At 39.8% G+C, this 13,818-nt stretch overlaps 1 protein-coding gene across 1 annotated transcript; it reads right to left on the bottom strand.

The window, feature by feature from the left end:
- Window positions 1-751: 751 nt before the first annotated feature.
- On the bottom strand, window positions 752-13,818 carry LOC125060594 (SET domain-containing protein SmydA-8). Its single transcript, XM_047665535.1, has 10 exons — window positions 13,684-13,818; window positions 13,165-13,412; window positions 11,821-11,976; window positions 11,372-11,626; window positions 10,968-11,090; window positions 10,253-10,440; window positions 9,615-9,830; window positions 3,194-3,381; window positions 1,634-1,746; window positions 752-967 (listed from the first exon to the last, which is right to left on the bottom strand). The coding sequence occupies exons 2-10, from the start codon at window positions 13,408-13,410 to the stop codon at window positions 812-814; spliced, it is 1,641 nt and encodes a 546-aa protein (XP_047521491.1). The 5' UTR covers window positions 13,411-13,412; window positions 13,684-13,818; the 3' UTR covers window positions 752-811.

Raw genomic sequence — 13,818 nt, 5'->3', positions numbered from 1 at the left:
CTTTCTCTTCCACTGAACATTTTAACGGGTTAAATGTATTTGCCACTTTTCGTCGTCCCATAATCGAAACATGGATAAGGCACTCTTAACCAATGATTGTACCATAAACTACAGATTTACACTTATTATGATAAAAACAGCGGATGCTCTGAACGACTTGAGCAGTCCATTAAAATAAATATTTGTTTTTGAGTTGGCTTAAGTTGGCCGACGTTTCCTCGCGAGAGGTTACAGTTACTTGTCATAGTGGACACTTTCCGAGAACCAATAGTGGCCCAATTAACTCGATATAACTGGATTAAACGTATTCTGAGCACGGTCGAGTTCGCATCTCGCCAACACGCCACTCGGGAGGCTCTAATCTGGGAAATAAGGTCGTAAAGACACTTGACGGACAGAAATCTGAATACTAAAATGGATATCCATTTTAGTTGGATTCAGCGGGTTCGCCTTATATTTATAAAATAACCACTGGGGAGTTTAATTATAAAATTATTTTGACATAGGTACTGAATTCAGTATAGTTATAGAGTTAGTCCTAAGTTTCGATTCTGATTCCCACATAATTGAAATGGCGATTAATTCTGCTGCTATACGATTTGGATCGTCGTTTCTTCTGAAAACAGGACTTCTTGGATTATATAATATACATATATATTATTTCGCCAGTGGGCGATGGAGCCGTCACGTATCGACGCCCGATGGCAGTCCAATTCTGTATGAAAAAAATCTATAATATAACTAAAACACATTTAACTGATAAAGAATTTATTAAACATAATTTACATTTACTAGTGAACAGAAAGAACAACTAGAGTGGCGAAGGGAGAGCATTCGACAGTTTCTCTATGAGGTCATCCATTTGAATCAGGTTAATCCTGGCCTGCCGAGCCACCTGACCTTCTGGTAACTCCACGGGCTCATGGCGAAGTAGGTTCGCTGACTCGGAGAGGATTTTACGAGATTCCTAGAAGACAATGTGAAAGATGTGATTAAAATGTAAATAATTACAGATCTATGTGTACCTACTCATTTTATTAAAAAAAGACATTTCTTTTACACAAATTTATTACATGACTTTCCTTTCTTTGTAATCCTAGAGTTACTACAACTAGAAGTCTTCTATACGTACCCACGGCTCGCTTATCTCCTACTTTTAATGGTTCAGTGAATAGGCTATCTCGCTCTTACAACTTTATTACTAACATTAATGAAAATATTGATATATTTTACAAAAATCTTCCAACTTACGGTAATTTTATTTAATGAGGTTTAAGTTTCTATTTAGTTTCTTTGCATGTGTTTAATTTTGTCCTTGCAAAAGTAAAGTTCGGTGGCGGTTTTTGGAGGAATGTTCAAATGTTTGTTAAATGAAACATTTGAAGCTGGGTGTCAACTGGCTTCGGTTACATAACTCTAGTTTGAAATTGTCATGTTCTAAGATAAATGTGTAAAATTTGTGAAGTCATATTTTCTTGTATATTTTAAGCATACATGTTGTTTTAGGACTTATAGATAAATATAGGCGCGCAAGAATTATGTTCAAATTGTAAATAAAAATCTAATGAATACTTATGTGTTTTCAGTGTTTTTTGATGGTGTCAATTGAAAAGAAAAGAAAAGAAAAACTAACCGTAACATATCCCAGCATCACCATCGGGCCATCGGTGAGAGATTTCCTTCTTCCCGACTCCGCGACTGCGGCGTGAAGCTCGAACAGTAAAGAACCGCGCAAACGAGTTTCAGCTAAAAATTTAATAAACATGGAAGTAAGAGCAGGAGCTTACAATAATAATAATATTAATAAAGCTCATTCATTTACAAAAGTAGCATATTATAAGCTAGATTTGTTTATATAACTTTTTTTTAAAGTAAATTCATGGCTTTTTTTCTCCATTCGCTTCCTGCTAACGCTTCTATTTCTTCTATCCTTATTTTTTTAGGGCGCCCTCTTCTCCTTATTCCCCTAGGTCCTTTCATGTAGTTGTCTTTAAAGTCCACCTTTTATTTGTGCATCATATAGTATAGCAGGAGTTCAGGCTTTTTTTTTATGTTACGGGAGGCTCACCTGAAAGTGAATCTGCCGCCCAAGGACATACACTGACAGCTAAGCGTACTGCCGGCCGTTTAAGAATTGGTATGGTCTTTTCTTGAAGGACTCTAAATCGAATTGGTTCAGAAACACTTCAGTGGGCAGCTGGTTCCACATAGTGGCGCGCGGCAAAAACTGCCTTAAGTTGCGGAACGACGGACGTCGAGGTGATATGGGTGGAATTTCGTATTCAGCCTTGCCGATGATCATACTCAGCTGCAGGTATTAGTCCGAACAATTCCTCTGAACACTCTCCTTGGTAAATCCGGTAGAAGATGCAGTTTAGTGTAATAATAGTAATATTAACTAATTTTGAACACTCAAGACTCGAGTAAAAACCTGCAATTATCGTTATAGTATGAGATCCCGCTATACAACGACCTTCACCGAGATGCTTATTTAATGAAACTTATTTTATATTTAATTTAATATGTCAATAAATATAATCCATATGGGTTGCCTAGCAAATTTCAGTCCAGAGTATGTTTAATTAACATTTAAAAAAAAAAAATTTTTTTATAATTAGCATGTCGTAAATTTTTTGAACTTTTTTCAATCAATATTTTTAATCAGGGTAGTATTATATATGTATCACTATAACCTTCTTTTATACTAAAGATGTATATATACTTTAGTGTAACATAAAAAATATACACATAAATAATTAATTGATTAAAAACAACCTAACTTTTGCACATTCTATGGGCTTCATACTTTCGATTGGTATAGAATTTATTTAATAATCATACCGGTGAAATGTTTAATAAAATATTTTTTTTTAAATTAATTAAAAATACTCTGGACTGAAATTTGCTAGGCAACCCATATGGATTATATTTATTGACATATTAAATTATATATAAAATAAGTTTCATTAAATAAGCATCTCGGTGAAGGTCGTTGTATAGCGGGATCTTAGACCATTACGACGTTTCTTTTCAAGCGCATTTTCATAGGTCAAGTATGCATACATACGAAAGTAAAACAAAACTTTTTAACGATACAGTTTCTTCTAACTTGTGTTGCCATGCCTTCTTAAATATTTTAATGAAAGTAAAATAGTTTATTTCTTGTCTAATATTTTAAAGGCATTATTTGTACCTGGTGCTAAAGTCTCCAGCAGGGTAGTTATTTTCCGGCATAGCTGAGTTTTGAGCAGCAAGCGGTCGTCGGAGACGCCGGCGAGGCCAAGGTTGTGCTGCTGGCCTATCATCTGCGCAAGAGCAAGTCCAGCGTCCGTTATGTAGTAGTGGGATGGATGGAGGTAGCCGCTGCAGTGCTCGATAAATCTAAGATACGGGGAAGAAAAATCAATATTGTTACGAAGACGGGTCGACTGCAATGTTTCTTGATTTTTCCACTACTTAGAGAACTTTTCAGCAGGCTGAAATGTGATTTCTGACCGTTTCAGGAGAGGGTCAATCACATATTAGAAAATCGTGATTTACATAATGTTACCCTAGTTTTCAGGAGGCTGAAACATTTTTTCAGGCCGTTTCAGAACACGTGTAGTCGATTGGTAAACTATTCAGGAAACCCGTTTTCAGGCGTTTTCAGGCCTGGTTATACCCCTTTGATGAAGGAATGTTCTAGAACGAATTTCCTAGGTGTGAGACAAGGACGGAATGATGCGCGAGAGAGAGGGAAGATCGGAACCTTCTCGAAGCTAGACCGAGCACTCTAGAACGCCGTACGACAAGGACGGAGCAATGTGCGAAAGAGATAGCTAGTACGCACGTTCTAGAATTGTGCGATCGCTACTCAGTTGCGCTGCCGCCTAGAGAGTTCTCGAACATCGCTCCCAGGGATATATAAGCGAGCCGAAACGCGACCAGTTAGTTCAGTTTTGAATGCGATACCAAGCGATAAACCGGAGTGACAAAGTGCGAAGACAAGCGAATACAAGTGAATACAAGTACTGTGTGAAGTGCGTGTAATTAGAGAAAGTACTTTGTGTGTGTACTTAGTGAATTATTGTGCGTAATTTCCAGTTTTTAGTGTTAACAAATTCCTCATAGATTTAATTAGAAAATAAACCCTTGAAGAAATCTACGGCGTTTCTATCCGATCCCCTAGCTCGTAACATTTTGGTGTCAGAAGTGGGATAGAAAAATGCCAATTACTCCAAGGGAGAATCAAGAGGAGTTTGTGGCCGAGTCTCCAGCTGCGGAGGGAGTGCAGACAAGGGCACAATCAGCACGCGACGCCGCCCGGCGACAAAGTTTCGATGCAAACCGCGGGATGGGTGAAAGCAACGATGCCAACATGCTTTTTGCTCTGCGCCAAATGATGGAAGAACAGGCACGACGTCAAGAGGAACAGGCACGACAAATGATGGAGGAACAGGCACGCCGTCAAGAAGAACAGGCACGCCTAATGATGGAAGAACAGGCTCAGACACGTCGTATGATGGAGAAACAGGCACGGCGTCAAGAGGAGCAGGCTCATCAGTTGATGGAGGAACAGGCCCGCCGTATTGGAGAAAAACTTGGTGACCTGAAAATACAAGTAGATAAAAAAATAGAAAACTTGGAATCTGATATGGACTGCAAATTTTCGAAACAGGACAAACGTATTCTCGGATTAGAACAAGAGATGCAGTGCCTGAAGACCAAAGGTGTCGTAACGACTGTAGCACCATCTGGAAATCTTAAAGTACCTCCCTTTGACGGTACATCTTCCTGGGGCGCGTACAAAATACAGTTTGAGACTATGGCAGAGTCAAACGGGTGGAATGACGATCAGGCTGTCACCGCCCTTATTATGGGACTGCGAGATGAAGCCCTCACCATATTAGAAACCAAGACAGGTAAAGTGACGTTGAAGCAACTGCTGGATGCCCTGGAATCACGGTACGGAGACGCACATTATGAGCACGTCTATAGGGCTCAATTAAAGGATAGAATTCAGCAGACAAATGAAAGTTTGCAAAAATGGGGATTTGAAATAGAGAAGCTGGTTAGGAAAGCCTACGCATCCTCACCAGACGTTGCAGACAAGATGTTGGTTCAAGCCTTCGTCGACGGTATTCGTGACCGTGAAATTCGAATGGCTGTGAACCTAGGTCACCATAAGGACCTCAAGAATGCTCTTGCTCATGCGTTGGAAGTGGAAGCATTTTGCAAGGATTCTCGACCTAACCGCATTAGGGCTGTCTCGGAAAAACGCAGTTCCCAACGTGGACCCACCTGTTACCTCTGCGGGGAAGTAGGGCATATGAGGTTTTCGTGCCCTAAGAGAGATCCCCGAGGCGAAATGAAGACAGGACGTGGGGAGCCCGATGACGTGGATGTGACTGCCGCTGAACAGCGGCAGGGAAACGAATAGAAGCCAGGACCACGGGGCGGGTGCTGGCCGATTCTGTAAGGAAGGCCCCAAAAGTTATGATCTCTCAAACTCAGGATGGGAATACCATTGTCATCGACGGCGAAGTTAACGGCACTAGGTGTGAATTAACCCTTGATACTGGAGCTTCCCGGACAGTAATCAGATACCAACTTCTGAAGTCGTTTTACAAGAGCCTTTCTGGTGGAAATGTACAGCTCCTTACAGCTACTGGTCAGCACATAACCGTTCGAGGAGAAGGTATCGCTACCTTCAAGATTGGTGGAAGAACATACAGACATAAGGTGGTTATTGCTGATATCGTGGATGACTGTATTATCGGTTTAGACTTCATGAAGCATTACAACTGTAAGATTGACCTGAAGAACGGCACATTCAAGTGTAGAGATGAAGTAGTTTCCCTAAAAGATAACACAATGAAGAACGGGTACGACATGTATAGAGCTATCATTGAAGATGGTACAGTTAGTAAACAACGAGATATAGTTCAAGCAATACTGGAGGACTGTCAGGAAACCTTGACGAGGGAAGAAATGTCGAAAGCCAAGGGACTATTCAAAACATTTTCTGACATGTTTGCTACACACGATGGAGATCTAGGAAGGACAGGTGTAGTTAAACATCGAATTGAGACTGGAACCGAAGCACCTATACGTTTAAGACCGCGACGAGTACCTGTCGCATATGAAAAGCATATAGACAAGATGATTGCAGAAATGTCAAACCATAATGTTATTGAAGCATCTTCCAGCCCTTGGTGCTCTCCAGTAGTTTTAGTCAAGAAAAAGGATAACAGTTTAAGGTTCTGCGTCGACTACCGTCGTCTTAACGATATCACGAAGAAGGACAGTTATCCGTTACCTAGAATAGATGACACCTTGGATACCTTAAGTGGGGCAAAATGGTTTACAACTTTAGACTTGAAAAGTGGGTACTGGCAAGTGGAAATAGACCCAAGTCATAAAGAGAAAACAGCGTTCTCAACTGGAAAAGGACTATGGCAGTTTAAAGTTATGCCGTTTGGGCTTTGCAATGCACCTGCCACCTTTGAAAGACTAATGGAAAAAGTACTGTCAGGACTGATAGGAGAAGCCTGCTTAGTGTACTTGGATGATGTAGTCATCATTGGGAAGGATTTTGATGATCACATACGGAATCTGCAACGGGTGCTCTCCAGACTGCATAAAGCCAACCTGAAACTAAGTGCAAAGAAATGTTTATTCTTCAAAAGAGCAGTGAGCTATTTGGGTCACATTATATCAGAGGACGGAGTTCGAACAGACCCTGAGAAGATAGTTGCGGTGAAGGATTGGCCAGTACCTAAAGATAAAACTGAAGTCCGCGCTTTCTTAGGCTTATGTTCTTACTACCGAAGATTTGTGAAAAATTTCGCGGATATTGCAAAACCACTTCACAGACTCACCGAACAGAAGAGGAAATTCACATGGGATGGAGAGTGTGAAGATGCGTTTAATGAGCTGAAGAACCGACTGTGTGAGACTCCAATACTAGTCTACCCGGATCAAGATGGTGAATATGTGGTAGATACAGATGCCAGTGGAATTGGCATTGGAGGTGTACTATCACAAGTAAAAGGTGAGCACGAGCAAGTAATAGCCTACTTCAGCAAGTCATTGTCGAAACCAGAACGAAACTACTGTGTCACTCGGAGGGAACTACTGGCTGTTGTGAAGACGCTGCAGCACTTCAGTAAATACTTGCTAGGTCGCAAGTTCCGTCTTAGGACAGATCATGCTGCATTAAAATGGCTACTTCAGTTCAAGAATCCGGAAGGACAAGTGGCTCGATGGATCGAACAACTGCAAGAGTATGACTTTGCTACTGAACATCGCAAGGGCAGAGCCCACGGGAACGCAGATGCATTATCTCGAAGGCCATGTGAGGAGGATTGCAAACATTGTACAAGACACGAAGGTAGAGAGGTAGCCCATGTGAGGATACTAAGGACAGACACCATTAGTCCAGATTGGTGTGGGAAATTAATTCAGGAAGAACAACAACAAGATTCTGACATTAAACCAATTCTGGACTGGATGAAATCTTCAGCTATCAAGCCGCGGTGGAATGATGTTGCATCTACTAGCACCACGACCAAGAGTTACTGGGCTCAATGGGATAGCTTAGTTCTTCATAATGGAGTGTTATGTCGCAAATGGGAAAACACTCGAGGGGATGCATCTCATCTACAGTTAGTGGTGCCAAGATCCAAGGTTCGCGATATCTTAGAAATGTTTCATGATGGCTCATCAGGCGGACACTTAGGAGTAAAAAGGACTCTTCTAAAAATTAAAGAGAGATTTTATTGGATACATTGCCGCGAAGATGTAGAAGACTGGATTCGGAAATGTAAAGCTTGTGCAGCTGTTAAAGGCCCACAGACGAGAACCAGAGCGACTATGAAGCAATACAATGTCGGAGCTCCATGGGAGAGGATAGCAGTTGACATAGCCGGACCATTTCCGTTAACAGAAAGAGGAAATAAGTACATCATGGTTGTTATGGATTATTTTACAAAGTGGCCTGAAGTGTTCGCTATTCCCAATCAAGAAGCAGCTACAGTAGCCGAGATACTTGTAAATGACGTATTCTCTAGATTTGGAGTACCCTTGGAAATGCACAGTGATCAGGGAAGAAATTTTGAGTCTTTACTGTTCCAAGAAGTATGCAGATTAATGGGAATTCATAAGACGCGGACTACTCCATATCACCCACAGTCAGATGGAATGGTGGAACGCTTTAATCAAACCTTGGAAAGGCACTTGGCAAAACTGGTGGACAGCCATCAAAAAGACTGGGACAAGTATATTCCATTATTTTTAATGTCATACCGGTCTGCGGTTCATGAAACCACGAATGTTACACCTGCTTTAGCCATGTTTGGGAGACAACTTAGATTACCAGCAGACATTGTAACGGGACGACCACCTGACACCCCGGAGAGTGTTACAGAATATGCTGCGGATTTGCGTAATAAACTGCATGAAATCCATGAACACGTACGAGCATCACAAAGCAAAATAAGTGAGACTACGAAGATTAGGTATGACAGAAAGACGAATCACATAGAATTTAAAGAAGGCTCGCAAGTATGGCTCCATAACCCAACAAAACGCAAAGGCAAATCACCAAAGCTTCAAGCTGACTGGGACGGTCCATACACGATAGTCACGAAGATTAATGACGTTACTTACCGGATAAAGAAAATGAGTAGTTTAAGAAGCAAACCGAAAGTCGTTCACATAAATCGATTGGCTCCCTATAAAGGAAGTAATGATGCTCGGGACGAGCATGTCTAAGGAGGGGGTAGTGTTACGAAGACGGGTCGACTGCAATGTTTCTTGATTTTTCCACTACTTAGAGAACTTTTCAGCAGGCTGAAATGTGATTTCTGACCGTTTCAGGAGAGGGTCAATCACATATTAGAAAATCGTGATTTACATAATGTTACCCTAGTTTTCAGGAGGCTGAAACATTTTTTCAGGCCGTTTCAGAACACGTGTAGTCGATTGGTAAACTATTCAGGAAACCCGTTTTCAGGCGTTTTCAGGCCTGGTTATACCCCTTTGATGAAGGAATGTTCTAGAACGAATTTCCTAGGTGTGAGACAAGGACGGAATGATGCGCGAGAGAGAGGGAAGATCGGAACCTTCTCGAAGCTAGACCGAGCACTCTAGAACGCCGTACGACAAGGACGGAGCAATGTGCGAAAGAGATAGCTAGTACGCACGTTCTAGAATTGTGCGATCGCTACTCAGTTGCGCTGCCGCCTAGAGAGTTCTCGAACATCGCTCCCAGGGATATATAAGCGAGCCGAAACGCGACCAGTTAGTTCAGTTTTGAATGCGATACCAAGCGATAAACACCGGAGTGACAAAGTGCGAAGACAAGCGAATACAAGTGAATACAAGTACTGTGTGAAGTGCGTGTAATTAGAGAAAGTATTTTGTGTGTGTACTTAGTGAATTATTGTGCGTAATTTCCAGTTTTTAGTGTTTACAAATTCCTCGTAGATTTATTTAGAAATAAACCCTTGAAGAGATTTACGGCGTTTCTATCCGATCCCCCTAGCTCGTAACAATATTAAGAAACACTGTAATATTAAAAGATTCTTAGATTTATATTTGATCCAATGACAGTTTTGTAAAAGCTGTGTTACCTCTCGCAAGCATCAGGGTCTTCTTTGGGCAGAGCGCTCAGCTCTTTGCCAATGTCTTGCAAAAGCTGTTGTATGATGGCGTCTGAGACCCCGTCCTCACAGACCGGGCATTTCCAGAATTTATTGTCCAAACCACGCGACTTTGGGTCCGGGGATGTCGTCTTGTGTAGAATGGGAAGGACGAATGTTTCTGGTAAGAGGTAGCCTTTGCAGTTCCTGAAATAAAGAAAAAAAAGATGCTTAAAGCGAGTCGTGTTTATTATTTGGAAAAGATTTATCTTAATTGTATTTGTTTTATGTGTAAAGATAAAAGCCATCACGCATTGAAGGTCACACCCTTTCTTTATATAAAAAAATAAATAAATCAATCAGTGGCACTACAACCTTTTTACGTCTAGGCCTCAGATTTCGATATCTGTTTAATGATAATTAGTTCATCTTATGCCTATTGGCAAGTAGGTGATAGGCCTCCTGTGCCTACCGTCGAATTTTTACTTTTCCTTCACCGTTCGAATAGTAAATATACATAGAAAGAAAGTCAATTGGTGGATGAGAGTCTCACGCTGAAGCCACTACTACAACACTACTCTGTCATCAAGTCAATCAATCAAGTAAACATTTTAAATAAAACAGCTTACTTCTTCTTGCACTTAACAGCGCTGTACATAGTTCCAAACTCTGTGACATCGGAACACCTCTCGCAGGTGCATTCGAAGAACTTAGAGTCAGCTAAGTGATGACGCCTTGCCTCTGTTCCCCACAAGGGGTCTGTGTAACACACTGATATATGTGTACCGGGTGATAAGGGAGACCCTGCACATAGAATCTGGAAGACATAGTTTATTTTATGTTATTTTAGTTTAGTTTATTTTATTCATATATAGCTATCGTTGATGATATAGTTAATCAAAATGTCGGATTGATATTAGGGCTTTACATATGTCGTTTTTTTTTAATTGGAATGTCTAATCCACCGTGCTCCCCGGACCTTGCTCCAACAGATTACCATTTTTTTAGAAATTTGAACTTTTTGCAAAGCAAATATACAACTCTGATGGGGCAGTCGAAACCGCCTACAAAGATTTTATTGATTTCAATCCGAATGTTTTTTTTACATACTTTGATTAATTAAATATATTATTTTAAAAAAAATGTACTTTTTGGTCCTACCATACAAAACGCCAATTTCATATGTAAGGGCCTAATATGATTTGGTCGTTAATTTCACAATAAAGAATGAAAAACCTTTATATTTATTAAACAGTATAATTATTCCATCTCCATAAGTTCAAGAGGTATTGTCAAACACTCGATCTGTTCCCGAGGAAACAATTATGATTATAATTGACTTACAATATCTCCTTCGGATGTAAAGCTTTTGTTGCAGTTGGCCCGACAGTTATGCTCCACCATTGATATCCTATCGAACACAGCCACGTACTCCGGCTCAAGAAGGGGAACCTCGTGTCCATTTATCTGAGTTAACCAAATAATTATTTTACTTGCTTCCAATAATCCTATTACTATCCTATTACTCCATCTTTTAAATATGTAACGAACAAAAATCATAACTTTATTTACCACAATATGCAAGTATACTAAACTAAAAATACTACTAATTTTTGGTTTTTCTTTAGCAAAACAGAAATTCCAGCAAAACAGCGGATTATATTTCTATAAAACTGATCAGCCCACTACCATAATATGTATGATTATTGCTTGATAATGTAATACCATAATAATTTTCATACGCATACCTGTATAATCCCACAACACTTCATGATCTCTTCCTCACTAAATGTCGTCTCCAATTTAAAGAATTTCCAGATAAACTCTAAAATCATCTTCCTATCATTGTTCCACTTGTCTGTATCCTTTCTGTCTTCACAATGTGATTGGAGAGCTTGGAGCTTTGACCACAGCTTCTGATCATGGTCACGTTGGTAAAGACAACGGAGTACTGTAATGCATTGGTAGTTTGGATGTGGGACGCCGTAAGTTGATATTTTGACCTGGTGCATGGGATTGATATTTGCGTATAAATAATTAGAAATTAATATCTATCTGTGTGTATTTTCATAATGTATCTATTATGAAAACGTATATAATTAATCAAAAGATTGCCTTGCACTTCATCAAGGCGCTTTTTTTTAATAGTTTTACATAAGAGTAATTAAAATAAAAGTGAATTATCTTGTTACCTTACCTTTTCCCCTCTATTTTGCGTGTAGAAACACTCTGGCCTATGGACATCTCTTTCTGAACATTCTGTGCTGCACATGGGCCATCCACACTTATCGCATGGCACTGTTTTATCTTCTTCTAGCATCTTATAGCAACCAAGGCACACGGGCGGTGTTACCTATAATTAAAATGATAGATACATAATATTGTGAAATCAATAAAATTTAAACCATTAGTAAATTGATTATGGCATCGCTAGAGACGATGGCAAGCAGCCGGACGGACTTTGGTATGGGATGCTACTTGTGCCACGTTTGCCCCGTCTCACCTCCCTCTGATAAGGGGGCGTCCATAAATTACGTGAGGTGTTTTTTTGAATTTTCTGTACCTCCCTCCCCCCCTGGTGAGATGTCGTGAGATTTTATTCAACCCCCTCCCCCATCCCCCAATCTCACGTGAGATTTTTCAAAATTTAGGTTTCTTACGTAAACGCGTTGGATTGTTATTGTAAAAAGAAAAAAAATTTGCTTCGTGCTTTTATTTACGACTAAAACAAAATAAGTAAAATGTTGAGAGTTTAGGTATGGAGTTAGCAGGAAGTTGGAGAGATGGCCTGTAGGGTCAACCGTTTTCCTAATTTTTTTTCAATCAAAAAAAAAAATTGCGTGATATTTGCCAAGACCCCCCCTCTCTCCATCGTAAGATTAAATGAGATTTGACTCGACCCCCTCCCCCCCTTAAACACCTCACGTAGTTTATGGACGCCCCCTAAGCAAAAAAGCTGGGGCGGCCGCAGAGCAGGCGGGAAATTATAGACATCTCAAATATAAGAGTCTTTCCTCCAAGTTCAATTTTGTTTCCTTTGGAGTAGATACTTAAGTACAAGTGCGCAGGCGCTAATGAAATATTTAAATTGGCGCCTGGTAGATAGTACCGGTGACCCCAGAGCTGGTACTTTCCTGGCTCAATGAATAAGTATCGCAATACAGGGAGGAAATGCTGCCAGCGGTAAAGGAACACTGCCACCGGGAGGAAACTACTTTATTATAATAATATAGGTTAAGAAAATTGTAAATACGTTATATTTTATTAATTAAATTTCTAAATAAAAATTGTTTAAATAGTATCCAATTTATAAATGAATACCACAGATCCAATTGGACGCTAAACAGTGTTTACTAACCTATTTATTAATAAATCGTGATTACTTATATAATTACTTAGTATAATTGCATGTACGACTCAGAGTTGGGCAGTAAGATCTATAAACAGGTGTTGTTACCTTTACCGTATTAAAGTTACACAAATCCGTATTAATATAATAATAATTAAAAATATAATAATAATTATAGAAAATCAGCCGAACCTGAGCAGGGCCAGATATAAGGGGAGATTCCTTCAAAATTACATCTCCTGGCTTGATTTGTCGCGTAGCTTCCAAATATCTTCCATACTTCTCATCTGTCTTCACCCTTGCGGGGGTGCAATACTGTTTATGTGTCTTCCAATGCTGCTTCTGATGATCTCTTGAGCAGTAATGTACCCACTGACAGTTTGCACATTTTTGCTCAGCCGGAGCTAAGCAGATAGCGCAGCTTCCGATCTGTGTCATTACTGCAATGCAACGAAACGGGATACGATTTTACACTTCTTTTACGAAAATCTACAGAATTTTTCACATAACTCCACGATTCGTGAGCTATGGTATAAGAATTTATCCTTTTTACACTATATTGGGATATTTTTATTTTAAAATATATGTGTATTTTAAATAACTGTAGAGTGTAGACAAACTAGAAAAAGATTTCTACACGACTTTCCGCATATTTTTTCCTTAAAACTGTTCGCTGGACTTCTAGCTATTAATTTAATTTACTAATTTTACCTGATTTATGGTGTTAACACACTTTTCACTGTAAAGCAACAATATAACCCGCAAATAAATACTATCAAATGAATACTGGCACGTTGCGCGTGCGCATGCTTCTGGTATAAAAATAACTGCGCCTGAAACTCGACG

The sequence above is a fragment of the Pieris napi genome, chromosome 22, assembly GCF_905475465.1.
Source record: "Pieris napi chromosome 22, ilPieNapi1.2, whole genome shotgun sequence".
Lineage (NCBI taxonomy): Eukaryota > Metazoa > Arthropoda > Insecta > Lepidoptera > Pieridae > Pieris > Pieris napi.
Note: the sequence above shows the minus strand (reverse complement) of the source record. Positions and strands in the feature narration are given on the sequence as shown.

Coding starts and splice junctions, on each gene's coding strand:
- LOC125060594 (XM_047665535.1), bottom strand. CDS start 13,410: ATGACACAGATCGGAAGCTGCGCTATCTGCTTAGCTCCGGCTGAGCAA. Junction 1,747..3,193: donor GCTGGAGACTTTAGCACCAG/GTACAAATAATG, acceptor TTAAATTTTTAG/CTGAAACTCGTTTGCGCGGT. Junction 968..1,633: donor TGATGCTGGGATATGTTACG/GTTAGTTTTTCT, acceptor ATTGTCTTCTAG/GAATCTCGTAAAATCCTCTC.